We start from the raw sequence: 25,965 nt of genomic DNA on the forward strand, positions 1-25,965 counted from the left end.
TGTTGCAAAAAAAAAAAAACTATAGTAATATTCAAAATGAACAAATACTTAATTAGATATCTAAACCAAACTAGCATTGTTTATTTTAGACTCGTATCCCATAGGTGAAAAAATCTAGACTTAAGCTCTTATTTCTGCTAACCTACTGATTCAAACTTAAATATTATGTTAAAAGTATAATGGTATTTAAAACTAATAAATACTTGATAAAACACGTAAAAAAAAAAAAAAAAAAAAAAAAAAAAAAAAAAAAAAAAATATATATATATATATATATATATATATATATATATATATATATATATATATATATATATATATATATATATATATATATATATATATATATATATATATATATATATATATATATATATATATTTTAGACTCGCGTCCCCTCAAGAAGTGGCGGGCTGGAGAGTCAGCTGGCAAAGGTTGTATTGGTGGTTGGTGGTGACTTCTAACACATTTTACACAAACCATACTTTCATGGAGGGAATAACTGACCGGGAGGCGTTTCTTCATCTGTGGCAGAAGAGAAATCTGGAGAGTGAGAAGCATGACCTCCCCAGACGGGTTGACACGATGAGATTTGACCTCGCTCAGCTGAACTTTTTGAGAAGCACAGTCAGGTGGGTTGTGTTTTGTTACGTTGATGGTATTTTGCCAAGTTGTGCAAAGAACTAAGGAAATGGCGAACTTTAGATGCCAAGGATAGTGTGTGTGTGTGTGTGTGTGGCCAAGGGCAACAAAAACCCAGTAAAAAAAAAAAAAAAAAAGCCCACTGAGATGACAGTCCCAGAAAAAAGGTCCAAAGTGGTAGTCAAAAATTGAAGAATAAGTGTCGTGAAACCTCCCTCTTGAAGGAATTCAAGTCATAGGAAGGTGGAAATACAGAAGCTGGCAGGGAGTTCCAGAGTTTACCAGAGAAAGGGATGAATGATTGAGAATACTGGTTAACTCTTGCATTAGAGAGGTGGACAGAATAGGGGTGAGAGAAAGAAGAAAGTCTTGTGCAGCGAGGCTGTGGAAGGAGTGGAGGTGTGTAGTTAGCAAGATCAGAAGAGCAGTTAGCATGAAAATAGCGGTAGAAGACAGCTAAAGATGCAACATTACAGTGATGAGAGAGGCTGAAGACAGTCAGTTAGAGGAGAGGAGTTGATGAGATGAAAAGCTTTTGATTCCACCCTGTCTAGAAGAGCAGTATGAGTGGAACCGCCCAAGACATGTGAAGCATACTCCTTACATGGACGGATAAGTGTCTGGCATGGAGGCGTACATTCCTCATTTTTTCTTGACCTAAACCTTCCAAACCTTGGTTTAACACAGCTTGTTCTCGTGCTATACATAATAGAGAGGTGGCCCACAAAAGGTACTTAAGCCTTCCATAACCAGAATCTCATGCACTTTATATTTCTGCCCGGAACCATGCCAAGTCTGTTCTCCAACTAGCCAAAAACTCCTTCATTAACAGAAAGTGTCAAAACCTTTCAAGATCTAACTCCCTTCATGGCTTCTGGCATCTAGCCAAAAATATCTCCAGTAACTTTGCTTCTTCTTCCTTCTCTCCTTTATCTCAACCAAATGGCACCACTGCTATCACATCTATTTCTAAAGCTGAACTCTTCGCTCAAACCTTTGCTAAAAACTCTACCTTGGATGGTTCAGGGCTTGTTCCTTCCTCTCCTCCATCCTCTGACTATTTCATGCTACTTATTAAAATTCTTCGCAATTATGTTTTCCATGCCCTTGCTGGCCTAAACCCTCGGAAGGTTTATGGACCTGATGGGGTCCCTCCTATTGTTCTCCAAAACTGTGCCTCCGTGCTTGCACCTTGCCTAGTCAAACTCAGCTCTGTTTGTCAACATCTATCTTTCCTTCTTGCTGGAAGTTTGCCTACATTCAGCCTGTTCCTAAAAAGGGTGATTGTTCTAATCCCTCAAACTACAGTCCTATTGCTTTAATTTCCTGCCTGTCTAAAGTTTTTGAATCTATCCTCAACAGGAAGATTCTTAAACATCTATCACTTCACAACTTTCTATCTGATCGCCAATATGGGTTCTGTAAAGGGCGCTCTACTGGTGATCTGGCTTTCCTTACTGAGTCTTGGTCATCTTCTTTTAGAGATTTTGGTGAAACTTTTGCTGTTGCCTTGGATATATCAAAAGCTTTTGATTTAGTCTGGCATAAAGCTTTGATTTCCAAACTACCCTCCTACGGCTTCTATCCTTCTCTCTGTAACTTCATCTCAAGTTTCCTTTCTGAGCATTCTATTGCTGCTGTGGTAGACGGTCACTGTTCTTCTCCTAAATCTATTAACAGTGGTGTTCCTCAGGGTTCTGTCCTGTCACCCACTCTCTTCGTATTATTCATTAATGATCTTCTAAACCAAACTTCTTGTCCTATCCACTCCTACGCTGATGATACCACCCTGCACTTTTCCACGTCTATTCATAGACGTCCAACCCCCCTTCAGGAGGTAAACATATCACGCAGGGAAGCCACAGAACGCTTGACTTCTGATCTTTCTAAAATTTCTGATTGGGGTAGAGCAAACTTGGTATTGTTCAATGCCTCAAAAACTCAATTCCTCCATCTATCAACTCGACACAACCTTCCAGACAACTATCCCCTCTTCTTCAATAACACTCAACTGTCCCCCTCTTCTACACTGAACATCCTCGGTCTGTCCTTTACTTATAATCTGAACTGGAAACTTCACATCTCATCTCTAGCTAAAATAGCTTCTATGAAGTTAGGCGTTCTGAGACATCGCCAGTTTTTCTCACCCCTCCAGGTGCTAACTCTGTACAAGGACCTTATCCGTCCATGTATGGAGTACCGGTATGCTTCATGTCTGGGGGTGTTCCACTCATACTGCTCTTCTAGACAGGGTGGAATCAAAAGTTTTCGTCTCATCAACTATTCTCGTCTAACTGACTGTCTTCAGCCTCTCTCTCACCGCTGCAGTGTTGCATCTCTATCTGTCTTCTACCACTATTTTCATGCTAACTGCTCTTCTGATCTTGCTAACTGCATGCCTCCCCACCTCCTGCGGCCTCGCTGCACAAGACTTTCTTCCTTCTCTCACTCCTATTCTGTCCACCTCTCTAACGCAAGAGTTAACCAGTATTCTCAATCATTCATCCCTTTCTCTGGTAAACTCTGGAACTCCCTGCCTGCTTCTGTATTTCCACCTGCCTATGACTTGAATTCCTTCAAGAGGGAGGTTTCAAGACACTTATCCATCAATTTTTGACTACTGTTTTGACCCTTTTATGGGACAGGCATTTCAGTGGGCATTTTTTTTATTGGATTTTTGTTGCCCTTGGCCAGTGTCCCTCCTACATAAAAAAAAAAAGAGTTAGCAGCTGGGGGGGTGAGAAAAATGGCAGAGATGTCTCTGAATGCCTAACTTCATAGAAGCTGTTTTAGCTAGAGATGAGATGTGAAGTTTCCAGTTCAGATTATAAGTAAAGGACAGACCAAGGATGTTCAGTGTAGAAGAGGGGGACAGTTGAGTGTCATTGAAGAAGAGGGGATAGTGGTCTGGAAGATTGTGTCGAGTTGATAGATGGAGGAATTGAATTTTTGAGGCATTGAACAATACCTGGTTTGCTCTGCCCCAATCAGAAATTTTAGAAAGATCAGAGGTCAGGCGTTCTGTGGCTTTCCTGCGTGAAATGTTTACTTCCTGAAGTGTTGGGCATCTATGAAAAGACGTGGAAAAGTGGAGGGTGGTATCATCAATGTAGGAGTGGATAGGACAAAAAGTTTGGTTTAGAAGGTCATTGATGAATAATAAGAGAGTGGGTGACAGGACAGAACCCTGAGGAACACCACTGTTAATAGATTTAGGAGAAGAACAGTGACCGTCTACCACAGCAGCAATAGAACGGTCAGAAAGGAAGCTTGAGATGAAGTGTGTTTACCCAGTTGTATAGTACAGGGTTCGAGCAGGGCTCGTAGTGTCCTGTCTCCATATCAATTTTTATCCAGCATTTCCTTAAATTTAGTACGTTTGATGTTGTAACAACCTCTTCACTTATGCCATTCCAGATATCCACAGTTCTGTGTGGAAAACTACTTCTTGATGTCCCTGAAACACTGACTCTTCCCGATCTTCTTTGAGTGCCCTTTTGTTCGTCCAGCTTCATCTTCTTCCAGCAACACCAGGTCCTGCTTGTCTATCTTCTCATTGTGGCTAACTATTTTGTACATTGTTATTAGATCTCTTTCTCTTTTAACTTGCAAAGTTTGCAGTCCCATTTCCTTGAGCCTCTCTTCGTATGTTAGGTCTTTCAGCTCCGGTACTATCCTTGTAGATGCTCTCTGAATTCTTTCCAACTTCTTTATGTTTTTCTTCATATGCGGAGACCACACCACTGCTGCATATTCAAGCTTGAGACGTAGTATTGTGGCTATAATTTTTTTTCATCATATTCTTACCCATGTAATGAAATGCCACCCTAACATTTGTTAACATCCTGTACGTTGAGCCAAATATCTCACTTATATGCCGTTCTGAGGTCAGGGTATCTTGAAAAAACACTCCCAGGTCTTTCTCCTCCTTGCTCTTCATTATAACTTCCTCCCTCAATTTATAGTCCCATGCAGGTCTTCTTTTACTCTTTCCCAATTCCATCACATGGCATTTCTTAACATTGAATTCCAATTTCCATTTGTTCCACCCATAAATCTTGTCAGTATCTCTTTGCAACTCCATACAATCAACATGGCTCTTTATTACTCTTAACAATTTTGCATCATCAGCAAACAGATTAATATAACTGGTCAAACCCTCCTGCATATCACTGATGTATATTTGGAACATATGGGTGTTAACACTGAACCCTTTGGTACTCCACTTGTTACATTACTCCAACTTGAACAGATGTCCCTAATCACAGTTCTCATTTCTCTGTCCTTTAAGTAGTCTCATCTATTTTAGCATTGTCCCTCTCAATCCTCCTATATGTTCCATCTTCCACAATAGTCTTTTATGCAGAACTTTATCAAAAGCTTTTTTGTTGTCCAAGTACACTGCATTTACCCATCTATCTCTGTTGTGTGTGTGTGTGTGTGTGTGTGTGTGTATTTACCTAATTGTAATTTACAGGGCCTGAGCTATGCTCGTGTGGCCCTGTCACCATATCCACACTTGTCCAGTATTTCCTTGAAGTTATGCACACTCATTGCCAATACTCCGTCCTCACTGAGCTTGTTCCAAACTTCTATATTTCTCTGTGTGAAACTGTATTTCTTTATGTTACTCAACCATCTTCTGGGTAATATGGAGATTAACTTAGCCTACTGTTTTCAAGGCAATGACTACGTATTTATTTCTGGGTAATATATAATACTTTTCAAATCCAAATAGTATTTTTTTTTTTTACCACAAAAAGTGGTTTCTTTTAATTTTGAAATTAGCTGACCATAACCTAACCTAAACTAATCTAACCTAACCTATCAAACTCTGTCTAGAAATAAATGGTCAGTGCCTCAGAATTGTAAACTGATCAAGCCACAGCAGACAGTTCAACACCTGTAGCCATTGGCCCATGAGGCAAGAGCCAGGCAGTGACTCTCAAACATTCAGAGAGAGAGGGTGCTGTGCAGAGATTTGTCATTTCATTAACCTTTTACCTTTTTTACAAATTTCTGGAAGTTGATGTATATTGCATGATATTCCATGGTCTTAATTCTATCTTAAGTGTAAGTATTAACCTTGGAAGAAGATGCTAAGGTTATCTCTGTATTATCACATCTTCCTTTTCTTAGCTTTTTTGCTGTGTCCTCGTGTGTAACTGATATTTCCTGCTTCTCTTAGCAGCAGTCTCTCATTATCTATTTCTTCCACTGTATTCCACATTTTATGAATTAGTATTAAGTCTCCCCTTTCTCATCTTTGTTCCAGTTTTAGCAGATTGATTTCCTTTAACCTGTCTTCATATGTTAATTCTTCCAGTTCTGGAACCATCTTTATTGCCATCCTTTGCATCCTTTCTAGTTTTTTTATGTTTCCTCTTGTGGGGAGACCACACTGATTCAGCATATTCCAACTTTAGTCTAATCATAGTGGCAATTATCTTTCTCATCATATCTTTATCCATGTAGTGGAATGCTGTTCCAATATTTCTCACCATTTTGTATGTATCTCTGAATATCTTTTCTGCATGCTTCTCTGACTGTTGACCATCCTGTATTGTCACTCCCAGATCTTTCTCTTCTTGTACTTTTATTATTTCTTCATTTCCCATTTTATATGTTCATTTTGGTCTCTTTTCACTTTTTTCCCATTTCCATTACATGACATTTTTCTTATTAAAATCCATCTTCAATTTCTTACTCCAATCCCAAATCTTATTCAAATCCTCTCGTAAAATTTCATAGTCTTTGTTGTTTCTTATGTGTCTTTGTAACTTTGCATCATCTACAAACAGGGTCATGTAACTTTTTACTCCTTCAGGCAAGTCATTTATATAGATCAGGGAAAGGATTGGTGCCAGTACTGATTCTTGTGGTACTCCACTATCTGCTGTCTTCCATTTTGATTCTACATCTTTTAATACCATTCTCATTTCTCTTTCCTTTAAGTAACTTTCCATCCAGTTTCTCTCTCTCTCTCTCTCTCTCTCTCTCTCTCTCTCTCTCTCTCTCTCTCTCTCTCTCTCTCTCTCTCTCTCTCTCTCTCTCTCTCTCTCTCTCTCTCTCTCTCTCTCTCTCTCTCTCTCTCTCTCTCTCTCTCTCTCTCTCTCTCTCTCTCTCTCTCTCTCTCTCTCTCTCTCTCTCTCTCTCTCTCTCTCCATTTAATCCTCCTATATTTTCTACCTTCCATAGTGACCTGTTGCAGGGAACTTTGTTGAAAGCTTTTTATAGATCTAAATACACAGTCTACCCATCCATCCTTCTCCTGTGTCATATCAGTCACTCTTGAATAAAAGCTTATCAGATTGTTTACACATGATCGCTTTTGTTTAAAGCCATAATGTTTTTCTGTTATTATATTATGTTTTTCTAGAAATTCTGTCCACTGCTTCTTTATCACTTTTTACAGATCTTGCATACTATGCTGGTCATTGATACTGGTCTATAGTTTAGGGTTCTTTCTTTTTTTCCACTTTTATAAATTGGTACTATATCTGCTCTCTTCCATTCCTTAGGCATTCTTCCAGTTGATATTGAACCCCTTATTTTGTCATATACTGGTTCAGTTACAGTCAGCACTGAAAGTATTGGCACGAAAGTTGCTTGCCATTACTTTTGACAATTTATCAAGCACCCCCTCTCTGTACCCAAGGAAAAAGTCAAATGTAATGGCGCACAAGGTGTTAGTAGCAGGGGTGGAGGTTTGTCAGCCACACATATTGATTTCCTGGCACTGTACCTAAAGCATTGCTGATTCCTGGTAACTTAGTGGTTAGTACACCCGATTCACAATCAAGAGGGGCTGGGTTTGAATCCCTGGTCAGTTCAGGAGTCTTCTTTATAGTGTAGCCCTGTTCACCTAGCAGTGATTAGTCGGGAGTTGTGACCCGCTGCTAGGTATGAGAAATAAACTCTGAAAGAAAAATACAAACAGGATTGCCTGACCATCCCAGGCCTAGCCTATTAGGTTGACTGGTGCCATCTGGCAGCCTCAGTATCAAATTGCAAGATACTTCCTTAGGATTAAATGTATACTTAAGATGTAGTATGTATGTTAGTTTATAAGTATGTAACATGTGGATTTGTAGTTGTAAGACTGCAAAATTAATAAACTGAATATTATTTTTATTAAATTTTATTATGAGTAGATTACTTTTTGTGATTATGGCCACCACGTGGAACTTGCAACTTATGTATAGACAATGCCTCGAGGACCACAGCTGTCAAAGGAGAAAATTGCAGCTGTTGCATCCTTGATTGTATCAGAGAAAAGTAATAAGGAAATTTCCACTCTGACCAGAGTTGCGCTCTGAACGGTCCAATGCTGTAGTAAGAAAATCACAGATGCTGGAGTGGTGAATCCACCCCATCACATATGACTTAGAGGACTTTTCAAACACCCAGATTCAGTGATAGTATGGGGTGCCTTCAGGTACCATGGGACAGGGAAGCTTGCTGTACTGCCGAGGAATGTAACTGAACAAGGACTGCTACTTGGAGCTCCTCACTGAATGCCTTGAGGACTGCTTTGACTGCTGCCAGTCCAAGGTGTCCCAACAGGACAGTGCACCAGCTCACACAGCAAAATTAATAAAGGACTGGCTTGAATGGGTTGGTGTTTACTACATCAAAGACTGGCTGGGGAATTTCCCAGATCTTAACCTTATTGAGAACATTTAGGGGCTCATCAAGAGGTGCCTCACAGGGAGGAACACCTCAATCTTGCCTAAACTCATGGAGCACCTCTATGACATATGGGACAACCTTGAGCCCTGTCTCCTTCAGCAGCTGGCTGAATCTGTTCCAAGATGCTGGGCAAGCTATGTGAAATGTAAGGGACTCCTCACAAAGTACTAGATCCAGTGAGTACTCTCTTGTTTCTTTTTAACTTTTTATATTGTGTGAACACACATTGCAAGGTGGTGCCATTACTTTTGGTGTTTGTACTTGTTTCCTACACTCTTTTAAAATGAAATCTGATACTTCATCAGGTCCTGCTGCTTTTCTTTTTTCCAGTTCCTCCATCATTTTATAAACTTATTTTTTAATTACTATAATCTCCCACATTTTTTTTTTTTTTTTTTTTTTGTGTTCTTGTCTTGTGGTTCTTTAAATTCTGATTCTTCTGTGAAAACTTGTTGGATTTTTTTGTTTAGCAATTCACTCATGTCCCTTGGGTCTTCATATGTTTCATTTCCATCCTTCAATCTTTCTAGGTTTTCTTTTAGTTTAATTTATCCATTTATGAATCTGTAGAACAGTTTTGATTTGTCCTTGCACTTTTCAACTATAACCTTTTCATATCCTTTCTCTTCCTCTCTCCTTATTTTCACATATTCATTTCTTGCTATCTTAAAGCCTTCTTTATTTTTTTGGTTTCAATTCCTTTTCATATCCATGCTTTGTTTCTTTTTTTTTTCTTTGCACTTGCACATCTTGCATTGAACCAAAACCGGTTTTCCTTTTTCTTTAGGTTTGTATAATGGAAAATATTTATGCACTCCAGTCTCATATATTTCCATAAAAATATCATACTTGCACATCATTTGCTCTTTTCAGCTTTTCTCTGTCCATTTCTTCATAGAATTTCTTAAGATCACATATATTCACTTTTCCGTAGTTTCTCCTATTTTCTTTTTTGTGATTCATCCTCTTCACTGACATCATTATCAGTCTTTGCTTTTATCATTACGGTCACTTTTTTCCATGGGGCACATGTATCTTAATTTTTTTGTCAGATCCATACCCTTTGTTAGTATTAGGTCTATTCTTGTTGGTTCATCATCTCACCTATATTTTGTATTTTCAGTCACCCATTGCATCATTGTGTTTTCCATAGTCAGCTTCAGTAATCTTTCTCCCCATGCAGTCTCGTTTCCTCTTGCTTCTAACATTTCCCTATTTACTTCTTTGCAGTTGAAGTCACCAACCAATAATACTCTTTTATTACTTTTGATTAATTTACTCAAGCACTTAATGGTATCTTCTATTATTTTCTCATAGTCTTCCTTGCTACAAGAATTTATTTTGGGTGGCACATAGGTTGTTATTACCATTAGTATTTTCCATTATTATCCTCCAAGCTAACACTCACTATTTCTGCTTTTCCTTCTCCATATTTCACTATTTTTGTCTGCCTCTTTTATTGTCATTATCATTACACCTCCCCCTCTTTTGCCAATCCTGTTTTTTCTCCATATATTGTAGTTATTGTTAATAACCATCTGGTTTTCTTCTTTTAGCTTTGTTTCCGTTAAACACACCATCTTCATTTTTTTCCTTTTTAAATAGTCTTGTAATTCCAGTTTTCTGTGTATCAATCCATCTATGTTGGTATACATCACAGTTTGTCCTTCATTTTTACTATTTTTCTCTATTTTTTTATTTTTCTTTATTTCTTTACCTTTATATACCATTTCTTCACTTCCAAAACTAGAAAAAAGTTTTTTCTTCTGTTCTTGATTGTTTTTTTTTTCTTTTAGACTCTTCATACATTTCTTTAATTTTTTTTCCATTCCTCATTTCTGTTCTTAATGTATATATCCTTGCAACTTTCTACTTCTCTTAATTTAGATGTTCTTTCTAATATCTCTTCTGCTGCTTGTTGTGATTTTAGTCTTATTTTCATAGGTCTTATTTTGCCTTCCAGATCAGGTCCCAGTCGAACAACTTCTTCCACTTCTTCCTCGAATTTTATGTCATCTTTGTCATTCAGTTTCTTCAGCAAATCCTTCACTGTTTTTGTTTCTTCTTTATCCCTTTTCAATTTTTGTTTTATTTTTCTCTTTTATTCTCTAAACTATAACATTTTTTTTTTTCTTATCTGTTGCATCTCTTACCAGATCTTCATTATTTTCCAATGCCTTTACCACTCCCTTTTCTACATTTTATTTTATTTTTTTCAGTTGCTTTTCAATTATTTCCTTGAAAACTACATTTGCTTTTTCATTTTTTTTAAATTTTCTAGCCTTTCACTTCATCCCTGACTCCCTCTCTCACCCTCTTCTCACCTTTCACTGGCTCTGCTTTCAAATGTTTATTTTCTTTCATTACTGTGTGTGTGTGTGTGTGTGTGTGTGTGTGTGTGTGTGTGTGTGTGTGTGTGTGTGTGTGTGTGTGTATTTTTAATTATTTGTTTACCATTCTTAAATCACTGAGTTTTATAACACTAGTAAATTTACAGTTTAGTGGTGTAACACTTACATGGTTGTTTGGTATTATTACACAAGTGCACCTGTCACATAGCAGAAAAAAAAATAATTGTCCTCAGTGAAGTAATTGGATTACACATAACACAGTGGTGTGTATCTTTACCTCCACAAATTGTTCTTTCCTGAGATATTAATTTTTTATCAAATTTGCCATTAAGGTAGGTTAGGTTAGATTTAGTTAAGTTAGGTTTAATTAGGTTAGGTTAGACTTAGGTTAGGTTTAGTTAATATTTTTTTTTATGAATTTCTGCTTGTTTATGTATGTGGGGGAGCACCAGTATATAAGAAAAACTTGATTTGCACCAAAAATAATTACTAGTTTCATTCAAACCACATCAAAATCTACCAGAAAAATGTAGTTTCATCCAAAAATGTTAGATGGGTGCACTTATATAAAGTTCCCAGTTGTTTTGGGGATTTCTGGCTTCATATATTTAATTTCAATTGGTAATTAAAAAGAAAAAAGGTAAATTCTTACTTTTGCACCAGTCTCTCTATTCCGGACGAAACTATTTTTTCTGGTAGTTTTCAACCTGTTTTGAATGAATCTGCAAGTTGTTTTTCCTATAAATCATTAGTTTTTATTTTTTACCCCCACCCCAACCCCTATCAGAAACTAATGTTTTGCAGTAAAAACAGAAAGCAGATTAGTTAAAAACTGACCAAAATCTACCAGAAAAAAATAGTTTCATCCTCATAAATAAATAACAGCAGTAACATTCACTCACATGTTCCCCTCAAGAGCACTGACTGTCAAGTGCCTGTGGCCACCAGCCAGCATTCACTACCACCATCACCACCTAAACCAACCTAACAAAACTCATCTAACTTAACCTAACTAACCTTACCTACCTATATATACCTAACTAATCTAATCTAACAAAACAAACCTAACCTAATTAAACAAACCTAACCTAACTAAACAAACCTAACCTGACCAAATTAATGTAAGCTAACTAAACTAACTTAACCTAACCTAAGTAAACTAACCAAACTAACCTAACCTAACTGGCAAGGCTAAGAAATTAATATGAATTCGTTACCATGTTTATCTTCATAAAATCTGGCAATGCACTAGAAATAATCGAGGCGACACTCACTGCCAACAGACATCTTCCTCAGACTAATTCAAATATTTCAAATTGAATGGCTTCTCTCTCCACAGGATGAAATAAAATGCTATGATTGGCTAAATTAATTCCATATTTTTAATTGGCCAGTAGCTGCATTCTCAAACAAAAGAACCTGTCACCATGACTAATTTCATGTTTGCGCAACAGATGTGACATACGCACACACGGACAAACACATCTTCACTGGCATGCCTCAGTGCCCGCCTGTCCATTACATGTGTGGGTGCGTCACTTCTCAGCGTTGTGTTAGCAGCGAGCGAACTTGTTTTCCACAAAACAGATAAATTTTAAAAAATTGCTGTCAGCATTATGAACAATTTGCAGTGGATGTATATGGGGTTCAAATTACTCATAATGAGAAGCTCTATATGATGAGAAGGGTAAGAAAAGCCATGTTAAGACTGGTGTAAAAGTAAAAAAAATACCAAAAAAATCCTATAATTGCCTTGTGCAATCTACTAACTTGCTCATACAGTTTCCTAAATCTTATTATCTCTGTTATAATAATTTTGTAATAATTTTTATAGTTTATCTTGTAATCTCTCATCATGTGTAATCTCATAACTTTTTAATCTCTTATAATATACATTATCTTGTAATCTCCTAACTTTGTAATAACTTATAATCTATTTTGTAACCTCCTAACTATCTTGTGTAATCCAACTGCTCATTCATACAATCAATCAATGTAATCTCAACTGCTCTTGATTGCCCCTTATTATGATATAATTGGCACATAGTCTTCTAACTGTCATATAGGCCACATTAATTATTGGCATCTAGGTGCAATCTTCTAGCTTTTGAGTCATAATCATTATCCTGAACTTACCCTGCTTCTTAATAACCTTCCCTTCTGTTGCTTCCATTAATCTCTTAAGCAAGATAAGACAATTTTTCATGGCACACAATGCCGTATTTTCTTATGGTTATATTGTATAATTATTCTTATTACCAATTATATTTGTGTAAAACCATAACAGTGGTTTTCATTCCCTTATCTGGCACTTTTCTTCCTTCTCTAACCCACTGATAGTATTAAAAAGAGTGATTGCATACTAGAATGTGAATATCATACATGTTTTGAAGCAGTGTCAGTAGTTATATATTTCAAAGCATTGTCTCATGGCTCCTTCCAGGTGAGGGTGTGGTGAGGAAGATATGCAAGTGAGATTGAAAGTAAGAGTGTGAGAGGATGAAATGTAAGACTGTAGTGTCATAGTACAGTACTATTTAAGGGAGAAGGTGAATATATGAAAGGATATGGGTTAGGGATGCCACCTTAAGAAAGCTCCATTGAATAGGTGTTAGAGTAGACAAAAGTGAACTGGTTAAACTGTTGCTTACTATAGACATAAATATATTGAAATTTGATTTGTTTCAGTAATATCAATGATGACTCAGTAATTGGCAAGTCCTGTGAACTCCTGCAGCAGTATGGACAGCTGATGGACAAGACTGAGAAGGAGGGTGGCTTGAATAATCATGCTGATCCCATCCTGACATTGATTGGCAACAGCAAGAATGGTGAGATTTCCTTTTGAGTTGTATGTATCTCCTTCCACCTCTAAAAGAATCTAATAGAATCATGCTTTTGCTTCTAGTCATTTCTCACTCACATAGTGTGGGATTGGGAAAAAAATGTATGTATGTAACTAGAAGTAGATAACATGTAAACGGCAATTTTAGGCACTTTTTATTCACTTGTGAGGCAATTTACAAGTCACTAAAATACATGTCTTATGATGCTACTTTTGAAATTATTTCTTATATCATAAAGCATTTATGCTGTTGAGGCTTTCTTCATTTTATGTATACATTATTTACTACACATTTTACATGTTTTAGATATACTTTGCGTGGTGAGACATTGTCCCTGTGCTGCGGTCAGGAATAGGACCCATACCCTTGGCATGCCTACAAGTTTGGTTGGGGGGTGATAGTCGGTGATGGGGAATGGTAAAGGTATGAAAAGTGTCCTGACAAAGTATGAAAAGCCTCCCAGTCAAAATTTGGCCGCAGCAATTTTTTTTTAAATTGCTGTAGTAAATATGCTGCACTGGCACACAGCATGTGCCTACCCACCACCAAAAATATGTGGTACTGTGACCCTGGGAGTTAAACTGCTTACTGGGAAGTTACTGCTATGGCTGGGCACCATGGTGGCCATTGGGTTCACCTGGATATTGTTCTGGAGAGTATCATTGTTGGATATTGGAACTGAAACCAACAAACTTTAACAATTTGAAGAATTGTTGGATTTTCAGATGTTTATAACTTGTGGCCACCATGTATAATATTTCTGAATGTGTAGTTTTTGTTTGATACTTGATAATGTGGAAGTATTGATTTTTTGCTATTGTTTCAGAGAGTAAGACCTGGAAAAGTAGTTTGAAGTCAGATGAAACTGTCAGTCAGTATTTGAAGCCACATTCAGCTGTGAATAAACTACCTCAGGAAGAATACAGGCATCTGGCAGGTCTCTTCAATCAGGCACAAGAATGGAAAGAACCAGAGCTTGGAGGGAATAGTTTTAATAGGACAGGACCCATGTCTAATGAGGTGACAGTACAAAAAGAGCAGGAAAGCAACACATGGAATGATTACTCTGATAATTGGCCTGGAGGACATATCAAGAACCAGGTATTGGAATCATTCTCTGTTCTCTGTTTAAGGATTTTCATTTGTGTTTCATTGAGTCCTGTTGATCTTATCTGAAATTGGACTCCTCACATCTTATATAGCAGAAGGAAATGGAATTGAAGCTACAATGGGAAACATTTCAACAAAAATGGAGTAAACTGTAACTATATATTTATTTTGGTATTGAATGCATAATATGTAATTTATTTTTCAGGCATCATTAAGGACACCTGTTTCCCAGACACCTAACCAGCATGGTAATGATCATAATGTATAGGTTTCAGTTTTCATATCATGACTACCTGTCTCTGTATCCAATGATTTATTCTCCTCCATTTTCTATTGTTTTCAAATGCAGAGCTTTATATGATCCTCATGTTACTTTTCTAATTGTTGTCTCACATCCTTTTGGATCTTCTTTATATTTACAGTTTCAGTGCAATATTTTTTTTTTCTGATTTCTTCACAAATGAGGGTAGAGGAGACAGTAAGCAGTAAGCACAGAAGTAAAAGGGACCTCAGGAAATCATATTTAACACTGGTATATGCAGGTTAGACATTGACATAGAATAATGCATGTTATTATATTTGATGGAGATGGAAGTGAGAGAATAAGAGGACCAGGTTGTGCTAAGAGACACTCTGACATAGCTAGTAGAGCAGACATTGAAGTAAATAGATCAGTTAATTTAGCCAAATAAGCATACATAATTGAAAAGGGATTTATGGTGTTAAAGAATTATTTACATAATTCATTTAGAGCTCTTTGTGGATTTCATTTATGCATTTATTTTCAGGCTCACATAATTGGAAACCCAATCACAGTAATTCCATCATTCGGGGTATAGGTGTAAATGGAAAAGAAGGAAAATACCCATGGAATAGGGTTAGCAGAGGTGTGAACAACCATTCTGCTTCTTTTGGGGGAGTTCAAGGACTGCCACAAGGAAGAGGACTAGCAGACACATTCAATGGTGGTGGTGGTGGGCCTGCTCGACAACCAGACCATGGCAGGAGAGGCAGACAGTCCTCCAGTAGGCCTTGGAGAGGTGAGTGGCAGGAGTAGGTGAGTGGTTTTTTTTTATTAAATGTAAGGATAGGGAAAGAGATGAATGGTAATGTGTGACAAAGTATCTCATTTAATGTAAAGTATTGTGTTGTTGTCATGTCATAATTGTTTTGTTGTCATGTCATATTTCCACATCATTATATTGGTTTGGTCATGTAGAGAGAATAATGAGGATAACTTGGTGGAAGTAGGATGTCAGTAGTTACATCAGACATTATATCAGATCATGAGATTGGACCTTGAAACCATGAAATTTATTTTACAAATTATACATGACTACAAGCTGCCATCAGTTGATAAAAGGTTAACTAATGAAACCTACCTCTCACTTTGATAGTAATAATGTTATGCAAGTAATGTGTAAAAAGACCTATGGATTCTTTTAAAGATCAGTCTCAGTTAGCTTTTTTGTTTGTCTATATTCTTAGGAAGGGGAAACCATCCATGGAACAAAAGGGAAGAACATGGTGGTACTGAAGCTGAACAATTTAGTGCAGATTCAAGAGGCTCCTGCTTTAGGACTGCTTCTCATCAACTGGTAAAATTTTTATCTTTTGATGACCCTAGAAACATACCAATCTCTCTCTCTCTCTCTCTCTCTCTCTCTCTCTCTCTCTCTCTCTCTCTCTCTCTCTCTCTCTCTCTCTCTCTCTCTCTCTCTCTCTCTCTCTCTCTCTCTCTCTCTCTCTCTCTCTCTCTCTCTCTCTCTCTCTCTCTCTCTCTCTCTCTCTCTCTCTCTCTCTCTCTCATCTATGCTATCATGTTGCTATATTCACTCTATGTTGAACATATTTTACACTACTGTAGTATCTTTTTTGTGTATTATGTTTCCTTTCAGTTGTCTGATTTTTCTCTCCCACTATTTAAGGAGGCACCCACCCCATATTGGTAAAAATATCACATGTTTCAAAATTATCCTTCTAGAATCATTGCCAGGGTATTTATTTCCCAATAAAAGCATTGGTAATGGGTTTAAAGTCCATTTAAATGTCCCATGACATAAGGCAAAAGGGGGTGTGACTTAGGGAAAATCCTACAAAATCTTGTTATGAGGCTTATTTTCACATGAATGTGGTAGCAAGGGCTACCATCTTATTCCTCTTTGAAGTATGATGATTTAGGCTTTGTATGGTAGTATCTGGTAAGAAGTGGCTTGTCCTGCTAGGATGCTAGGTGACTGTCTGTCAGTGGCTTCTATGCCTTTGATGGGAGTAGTTTTGTAGCTCCTTTTTCCCTGCCTTCTTTCTCTCTCTTACTGCTCTTTCTACCCACTCACCAATGGATGGGAGGAAGAAAATTAATGCTAAGCAGGAGCTGAAATATATGAGAAGTGTAAAAATTAAGAAAAATAGAAAGATGCTGCCCCATCTTCATTTTCATCTGAGGAGGGACAAATTGCTGCATCCACCTCCTGCCTACCCGTGTGTCCTCCCCCTCACTGCCTGCCTCACCTACCAACGAAGAAAAATATGAACATTAGAGTAGAGGAAGAGAAAAGTGAAGGAACTGCATATGGGGCACCCTTACTTACATAATTGGAGGACAATATTTAACAGGGAACACATCTTGGAGGGAAGGGAAGGCACCCACTGTTGTATTAAAAAAAAAAACTATAAAGTGACATTCTGAGGACCCCCAGCAGTGAGGTACTTACTAAACACTGGTAAAGTGCAAGAAAATGGACTGCTTGGTGTGTTGTCTGTTTTGCGGTGTTAGAGAACCCAATAAAAGGCCTGGGACAAGCAGTAGTAAATATTGGAGTAATGTGATACTTCTTACAGTGCTTCATGTATTTGTGTCCAAGAGTTACATATGTAAATAACATTCAAATTGTTTAATAAACAAAGGAGATAAAGACATTTCAGTCTTTAAACTCAAAAACATGATCTTTTACCTTTAAATATTTCTATAAAATCTACAGTTGATCAGATTTCCTTGAATAATGCTGTATCTATTGCTCATGAAAAGAGAAATAGTTGACCAGTTCAATTTTTTTTTTAAATTGTGAAGCAGTAAAAAGACAGGACAGAGAAAAGGCAAAAAATGTCAGTGTTATGTTTTTGCTTGACATGATGTGGCAGTATTTTATGACATGGCAAATAAAAAAAAAACGATGGTGAAAAATTTTGGATAACAAATGATCATCCACAGCCCAAGTAACTTTACTTTAAGATGATTAGTGTAGCCTCTAGAAAACCTTAAGTCAAATAATTGTGAATTATGACATAGTGTCATGGTGTAATGACCTAGGATGTTGTTTTCCATGGGCAGACTAGGTGATGATAGGTGAAATGTTTCAGGTCTTAGTTCCCAATAGTTTTTTTTATAAGATTTTTATTCTGATTTTCAGCTTGCTTGGGTGAGGGTTCTTTAATTGATTCTGCTGTTATTGTGTGTGTTCCAAAAGTCTAATATTCTACATTGTGTTTTATAACATTTCCTTTCCAGTTACTTGAGCAGCAGAAGAAGTTTGGGAGAGGAGGAGGCGTAGGTGTGGGAGCAGCATCATATGGGTCAGGATCACGCTCATTGGGTATTCGTAAAAGTGTCAGCAGCAAATTTGCCCCACCTGTGCGGAAAGAAGATGAGTAAGTAATTTCTATGAGAGGAGGAGACTATTCCTAAACTTATATACTTCTTTGTGGATGCATGAAGGGGTTAAAGAAATTATATTTTCCAACCAGCATTGGCATTTAGATAATTGACATTGACTTTGAATATGACACAACAGTGAAAGAGTGCATGCTGTGATAATAAGTTAACTGAGAGGACAAGATGAGAGCAAGAGACCATGAAAGGTGTATTTGAAAGATGTGGTATGAGCACCTGTGCAGTGGAGTGGTAAAATGAATGAAAAGAAGCACACTGAGATGGTTTGGCTATATTGAAAGGATGAAAAGTGAATTGTTTGTAAGTAAAGTGAAGTGAAGGTGAAGTAGAAGGTGCTAAAAGCAGAGGAAGGCCTTTTGGAAGGTTGAACGATAGGTTAAAGGTAATGTATGAAATGAATGATAGTAGAGGAAGAGTGTACAAAATAAGGAAATGTTCAGAATGGGAGAGGAGGTTCTGCCCTGATCACCCCTTCTGGAATGCTCCCTGAGGGAGTAAGACATTACTGAGATAGATGAAATAGCCTCTAGAACACCTAAAGTCAAATAATTGTGAATTATGTCATAGTGTCATGGTGTAATGACCTAGGATGTTGTTTTCCATGGGCAGACTAGATGATGATAACCTAGAATTGTGTGAAAAGTTTCAAGTCTTAGTTTCTAATACTTTTTTATATGATGTGGTGTGCCATGTCATTATCAAGAGTCCTGTGCAGAATGTGCACACTAGGCTTATACTTATGGTTAATTTATGCATCCACTGTGTCTGTATCTAAATTTGGTATAGTGTTTATAAGGATGAAAAAAATTACAAATCTATGATTTTTCATTCTTCAGGTATGGTAGTGATGAAATTATGAGAAGGTGCTTACCTCAAGGATCCTCCAGAAACACTGCAGCAGAAGACAGTCCTTATGCTGATCTCCTCATTGATCCAAGACTTGCAGTATGAGCCCTTCATTGCCAAGTGTAGTCAGAAATAATCTCATAATAATGGCTTTGAATCCTTTGTGTTGCTTATTTAGAACAGTATATTACAAATGTACTTTTGTGTGGTAGATCTAAGCATATGTGTACATAAAAAGAAAGTTTATATTAAAGAAAACTGCAAGTTCTTGTATATTGTTCATATTGCAGAAACCAAAATGATCTAGATTTTTTTCTCCAGAACATTGATGCCAAAATGGTGGAGATGATCATGAATGAAATCATGGACAGTGGACCAGATGTGACATGGGATGACATAGCAGGTTTAAAGCTGGCCAAAAGCACCATCAAGGTAAGGAAGGGTTGGGAGGCAAATTAGTGTCTTGTCATAAAGCATTTTACTATCATTGAGTTAAAACAAAAGGATAGAAGTGCCATCTATTTTTTGTATTTATTTATATATTTGTTTTATTTTACTTTATTTTTTTATTTAATAAAATAGAGGAGTTATGAAAGACAGGAAAATTATATTAATGAATATATTTTTGTAGGAAATTGTAGTGTGGCCAATGCTGCGTCCTGACATCTTCACTGGACTGCGAGGTCCACCAAAGGGTTTGCTGCTCTTTGGTCCTCCAGGAACAGGAAAGACAATGATTGGTAAATATACATATCTCTACTATATTGTAGTATAATGTGTAATAAAAGAAGAGAAAAGATAGCTTACATAAGCATATGATAGTGATATTATGTCACTTTCATTTTATTCATGTATTTCTTATTATAATTTTTTTTTTTTTTTCAGGCAAATGTATTGCCTGTCAGAGTGGCTCAACATTTTTCAGCATCAGTGCATCATCTCTTACCTCTAAATGGGTGGGTGAAGGAGAGAAGATGGTGAGGGCTATGTTTGCTGTGGCAAGGTAAGTGATAATCCTGAAATATTTACTTGAAATTATCATAAAAGCATTATTAAAGAAATATTTCACACAAAAGAAGGTTGACAGAATCATAAATGGGGCATTCAAAATGGTCTGAAAGAACTGCCAGATTCACCAGCTGACTTAATTTTACACAAACTTGGTATGCTGAAAAAATAGTTGGTCATTTGTATGGTATCAAACCAACTAATAAAATATTAGTAACATTTTTAGCCACCATTATGAAATAGAGAGCAAGAAATATGTCAAAACGAGCTAAATACTATACACATTATATATTATTTGAGATTTGGGGTATATCATCATCTAGGGATGAATGCTATTTTATCTTCTCAATATAAGTTTATTTTATTTCAGTTATACAATTAATATAAACTTAATAAATGCTGGCACATATAGAAGAAACAACCGTGTTTTGATGCCAGATCTAATCCAAACACTGGCAAAGATTGTTTACATTGTGTCTCCCAACGTCTTTTCTGAGTTGCTGCTTATCTATTTACAACATGTCTCCTAATGTGTTCCCTGAGTTGCTGCTTCCTTTTTTTGGAAGTACAACCCATCCTTTCACACCTTGGTTCTTCTTTTGTGATATGTTTGTGCAGTCAACTACAGCACATGTTTTACAACAACACTGCAAACTCATATCTCTTGCCTATGTTTTTTCTGGTGTTTTGGAGAAGTTGGTGCATTTGATATTGGCTGGTCATTTAATTTTTGGTACGGTTTTGGCCGTCACAGTATTCCTGCAACACAAATAACATATGCTCAGTTCTTTTCTGGATTTGCCAGATAAAACATTAGTCCCTGTAGAAAGCAGTGGAAAAACATTTCAAACTAAATACATAGCAGGAGACTAGAAATATATGTGAAAACACTGAGAGCCCAGCTGTGAGTATTTAGCTTATAATAACTGTTCTGTAGAGTACACATCATCAGATCTAGTGGATACTACTAGCATAAACATTTAGGATTAATGTTTTGTAGCATATAGGTACAGTACATCTGTGATGTATCATGAGAGGCAGTTTTGGAATGTGCATCTCCAGAGAACTGTTGGAGCATATATCGAGTCCTAGATTAAAACATCCATGACAACTGGCAGCTCAGACCATTGTGAATGCCCCAATTGTATAATTGTTCCTTGCAGCTCCAGGAGCAGCTTCATTTTATGGTTATAAAGGACAAGAACAACACCACTTGTTACTGAGATTATTCATTAGATTTTGTGAACTTACAGTGACTCATAAATAGTAATGCTTTATTGAGTGGCAGCTTCTAAACGAGACCAAAAATATCCATTTTTGGTATTCTGTTATAGAGGTCTTCATTTGAATTTTCAAAGGTAATTTACAGGTATATGTGTAAGTGAAGCTGCTCCTAGAGCTGTAAGGAGAAATCATACAATGATGATTCTATGAATCTTTTTTTGTGAAACACTTTTTTTTCAGTTCCACATGCATGTAGTTATATGTGTATGACTTACTAGAAATGTTTTTCAGAATGTAAATAGTGTTCTAGACACAGTATGACTTAATAAGATAAAAAAAATTATAATATCAAATTTTTTTCAGGTGCCACCAGCCAGCAGTCATCTTTATTGATGAAATAGATTCCCTACTTACCCAACGCTCAGACTCTGAGCATGAAAGTTCAAGGCGCATTAAAACAGAATTTCTTGTTCAACTGGTAAGTTTGTATTGCATATTATGTTTTTCTTTTCTTTCCAACACTTTTTTTATGATTTACTTGGATGATATCCAAGTAAATAATAAAACAAAGGAACAGGTTTCAGTGCAATAGGTAGGATTGCTTTGGTATTATATATTGAAGAGACAACAGTGTAATTGCCAAAGTACATCTTTTCTCCTTTGGTGCACTGCCAGGTTATATAATACATAATATGATGGTCATTCAGGATGGAGCTACAACAGAGAGTGAAGAAAGACTGTTAGTGGTTGGAGCAACCAACCGGCCTCAAGAACTAGATGAAGCTGCGCGAAGAAGACTAGTCAAGAAATTGTATATTCCTTTGCCAGATCACCAGGTAAGTATATTGCTCTTCCAATGTGAAGATTTCCTGCATGCTGTTTTTGTGAATATTGGTTTTCTTAGCAACATTTATGTGTGCCTGCTTCCAGAACTCTCAACATGCTTTACTTCTGCCAATTTTCATTCCTCTGCCTAAGATTTTGTCTTTACAGTTTTTCACCATTAGTTATTATATATTTAGCATAATTTGAACTGCTTTGATTAAAACCTAGGATGTAATAAATATACAGTGGAGCCTTGGTTCTTGAATTTAATTCATTCCTGAATGCCATTCAAAATCTGAAGTGTTTGGAAACTGAAACTATTTTCCCCATAGGAATCAAAGTAAAATGGATTAATCCATTCCTGGACATCTGTCCATCCTGTCTTAGCAGCTTATGACAGATGGTCCCACAGCTAAGATGGCTGCTCCACAACATCTCCAGCTCAGAAATTATTTATTACCAGAAAGGATGTACTGAATGAACTTAGTGACATGTAACTTATCAGAAGATATTGTTTTAGACGGTACAGGTGTTCTCTTTGTCACAGATCTAATGAGGGAAGCCTTACAGAGAGAGATAAAGAAGAGCAACCCACTTACCATAACACTTAAGGCAGTGTCACACAGGGCAAATTTCCCCCAGTATGCTGTCCAATTCTGCTGCCAGCTGGGCAAATTGAGCAGCTAATGATGCCATGCAGCTTGTTTTCTGCTGTTGGGAAGAATGGAAAATGGTTGTGGTGCCAGATTTGCTGGGAGTATTTGAAATCAAATGACTGCTGTTCTACAAGCTGTACATGTAAAATGAAAATATATTATACTTTATAAGTAAAATTATCAACTATAAAACTTAGAAAAACAAAGTATATGTGCCAGTGTATGCTTGTGATTTGATTGTGTGGTGTATGAAATTATTTATAGCACTTATTTTACAACTCCAGCTGGCGAGATAAACAGTGTGTCATGATAGAGTGTGAAAACTTGGCACAAATTAGTTGAGCTATAGTGGATCCAGACTATTGGTATTAATTGGCATTCACTGTAGGACTTGCTCATGCTGTTGCCACCTCAACTGTGGAGTGACCTTACCATGACCAGCAGGGCACAGCAAGCTGAGATGAAGCTTCATTGCATGTATGAGTTGCCAAGTGGAACGAAAGATTTATGGTGTCCATCATCAAATCGAAAGCCATTAAAAAATAACATGCAGTTATGTATTATAACATATAATTTTGGAATAATTAAGGAGATATAAAGTGGCTGAAGAGATGCTGGCTTAGGGTTTGTTGTTGGAATGATGAGGCATCAACACAATGGTCCAGTCCCTGTGTGATGCCAAACTTGCTGTGCTGCCAGTTTTCACCAGCAAAAATGGGCCGCATGCTGGGAGGAATTTCCCCTGTGTGACACTGCCTTAAGACATCTTGCTGCTGGGAAAAGCTAACGGGAAAGTGCAGGTTTGCAGTAGTGATGCTATTGTGGGTCATTAAGAGACCTACAGGTGGCTAGGGATTATTCCTGAGTGCTGAAAACTGTTTGTTTATATCAGGGCTCTTCAATGGGATCACATTTAACTTATTTCAAAGATTGAATTAGTTTTATCCACTGTCTCTCTCCTCCAAATACGTAGAAATGAAGGAAACATTTATAGAAACTATAAATTACAATTAAATGGCAGCTTTTGCTTTGTCTTTTAGTATTTCAAATCAAGTAACTTTGTTTGAGAACCGAATTATGATATGGCAACCAAAGCAATAATGAGTTCAAAAGTTTGTTAAAAAAAACAATTTGTTCAAAAAGGGAAGTGTTCAGTAACTGAGGTTCCACTGTATTTTATATTATGGATTGACAGTAAAAAAATCTAATCTTTCATTTATTACAATTTTAGGCTCGACAGCAAATCACAGAGAAATTGATGGCAAGCCAGAGCCATACATTAATGCCTGATGATATTAATTATATCTGCAAGTTGACTGAAGGCTACTCGGGGGCTGACATGGCCAACTTGTGTCGGGAGGCTGCACTCGGGCCCATTCGATCCATCAATTTTGATGACATCCATCATATATCAGTAGAGCAGGTATGTGTTACTTTTTCATCCTCCTTACATCCTCAGTGTCCCTTAGTTACCCTCTGCAGCAGTGATCCTTGGTACCCTAATTCTCAATAATGGGCACTCAATTACAGAGTACTTTATGATCCACAGCCTGTCACAGGTTTAGAGCAGTAGTGGTGACTGTCAACCTGAGGTCATCTTTGTCATATAGGAGATTGTGAATATAGTGAGATATTTCTCAGATTCTAATTAGTACCAATGATGTATTTCATATTGTGGATGCTGGAGAGACTAATTTATGTTATCATACATCTTTGATTACCTTGTTGACTGATCTTGGTATTTATTTGTCTTTGTGTAGGTGCGGGCTATAACACTGGATGACTTTGTGAAGGCCCTGAGCTGCATTAAAGCCAGTGTGTCTGATAAGGACCTTCACATGTATGAGGAGTGGAATAAAAAGTTTGGAATTTCTTCAAGATAGTACTGTTAATGTAAGTTATTTTGTTCTGTTATCATTCACATTCATGTTTATAACAATCTTTGGTGATGTTTCATGCAATTATTATTAGAACAGCGAGGATTATCTCATTTTCTAAGTGAATGCTATTTTCTGTAAATTTTCAAATGAATATGTAATACCAGTCTGGATAATAAGTACAAATTTCTTACTGAAAATAAAAATAGCAGTCTTAAAATATTTAAATGATCATTAAGATACATACCAGCTTGAATATGGAAGTTGTCTCTTGAAATGGCAGTATAATAATGACAAATTACAGAGGAAAGCAAAAATTGAGAAAATTATTGCAGTCAGAAGCAGCATTTGGCAACAGTGTCATGATGCTCCATCATGTGTTAGCAAAAAAAAAAAAAAAAAAAATTATAGTATCTTTTCTTTATAAAGAATGTCCAGTAGAGTGAGCAATATACACATGAAATGAGAAGTTTGAGATGAAAGCAGCCAAGAATCAGTAGCCATCTTTGTGGTGATGGAAAGTGGTCAAGTAAAATAAGTGCTGTATGAAATTAAGAATGGCATGATTGGTGCAAGGAAACAGTATAGTTTCCTGGTATTTGTGGTAGCTGTGACATAAGAAATTATATAAAAATCATGATAAAGGTTATGGTCTCTGAAAAGGAATGAGTTGATAAAAAGTCTTAAAAAAGAGTGGAAACAAGTGACTATTATTATTGTTACTGTTGTAGCATGATTGTGAATATGAACTTATAGAATGGAGGCTCATCTCAGTTCTGTAAATGTATGTAAACTCATGAATGAGAGAATGATAAGGAGATAGGTTTTGGATAATGATAAAGATAAAGTGAAGTTTTGGTTTTGATTGAGGTAGGACTCTCTCTCTCCTCGTCTCTCTCTCTCCTCTCCTCATCTCTCTCTCTCTCCTTGTCTCTCTCTCTCTCTCCTCGTCTCTCTCTCTCTCTCCTCGTCTCTCTCTCTCTCTCTCTCTCTCTCTCTCTCTCTCTCTCTCTCTCTCTCTCTCTCTCTCTCTCTCTCTCTCTCTCTCTCTCTCTCTCTCTCTCTCTCTCTCTCTCTCTCTCTCTCTCTCTCTCTCTCTCTCTCTCTCTCTCTCTCTCTCTCTCTCTCTCTCTCTCTCTCTCTCTCTCTCTCTCTCTCTCTCTCTCTCTCTCTCTCTCTCTCTCTCTCTCCTCTCTCTCTCTCTCTCTCTCTCTCTCT

The 25,965-nt window shown here is 37.0% G+C and overlaps 2 protein-coding genes and 1 long non-coding RNA gene across 14 annotated transcripts in view; 2 read left to right on the plus strand and 1 right to left on the minus strand.

The window, feature by feature from the left end:
- The first annotated feature begins 395 nt into the window (after nucleotides 1-395).
- LOC135107748 (fidgetin-like protein 1) lies at nucleotides 396-24,967 on the plus strand. 10 transcript variants are annotated; one of them, XM_064018076.1, is made up of 18 exons: nucleotides 398-434; nucleotides 535-632; nucleotides 4,060-4,176; nucleotides 13,374-13,516; nucleotides 14,358-14,632; nucleotides 14,847-14,889; nucleotides 15,064-15,183; nucleotides 15,430-15,681; nucleotides 16,130-16,239; nucleotides 18,150-18,289; nucleotides 19,148-19,256; nucleotides 19,479-19,589; nucleotides 19,789-19,897; nucleotides 20,043-20,160; nucleotides 21,753-21,867; nucleotides 22,097-22,225; nucleotides 24,102-24,293; nucleotides 24,631-24,967. In XM_064018076.1, the coding sequence occupies exons 4-18, from the start codon at nucleotides 13,438-13,440 to the stop codon at nucleotides 24,751-24,753; spliced, it is 2,025 nt and encodes a 674-aa protein (XP_063874146.1). In that variant the 5' UTR covers nucleotides 398-434; nucleotides 535-632; nucleotides 4,060-4,176; nucleotides 13,374-13,437; the 3' UTR covers nucleotides 24,754-24,967. The 10 variants fall into 10 exon arrangements, with proteins under 10 accessions (XP_063874144.1, XP_063874151.1, XP_063874146.1 ...); XM_064018074.1 differs by lacking the exon at nucleotides 4,060-4,176 and having other exon boundaries at nucleotides 396-434; XM_064018077.1 differs by lacking the exon at nucleotides 398-434 and having other exon boundaries at nucleotides 492-632.
- Nucleotides 20,091-25,965, minus strand: part of LOC135107749 (uncharacterized) — an 80,187-nt gene continuing 74,312 nt past the window's right edge. For 2 of the 3 annotated variants that reach the window (XR_010271980.1, XR_010271978.1), the window contains exons 3-4: nucleotides 22,814-22,925; nucleotides 20,180-20,924 (exon numbers count right to left, since the gene is read on the minus strand). This is a non-coding gene — a long non-coding RNA (uncharacterized LOC135107749). The other variant, XR_010271979.1, reaches the window with a different exon arrangement.
- The window catches only part of LOC135107747 (cytosolic carboxypeptidase 2-like), an 83,530-nt gene continuing 82,213 nt past the window's right edge, over nucleotides 24,649-25,965 (plus strand). The window contains exon 1 of the mRNA XM_064018065.1: nucleotides 24,649-24,763. The gene's annotated coding sequence lies outside the window, so the exon portion shown is untranslated. The remainder of the gene's footprint in view (nucleotides 24,764-25,965) is intronic.

The sequence above is a fragment of the Scylla paramamosain genome, chromosome 15 (genome assembly GCF_035594125.1).
Source record: "Scylla paramamosain isolate STU-SP2022 chromosome 15, ASM3559412v1, whole genome shotgun sequence".
In the NCBI taxonomy this organism is placed as follows: domain Eukaryota; kingdom Metazoa; phylum Arthropoda; class Malacostraca; order Decapoda; family Portunidae; genus Scylla; species Scylla paramamosain.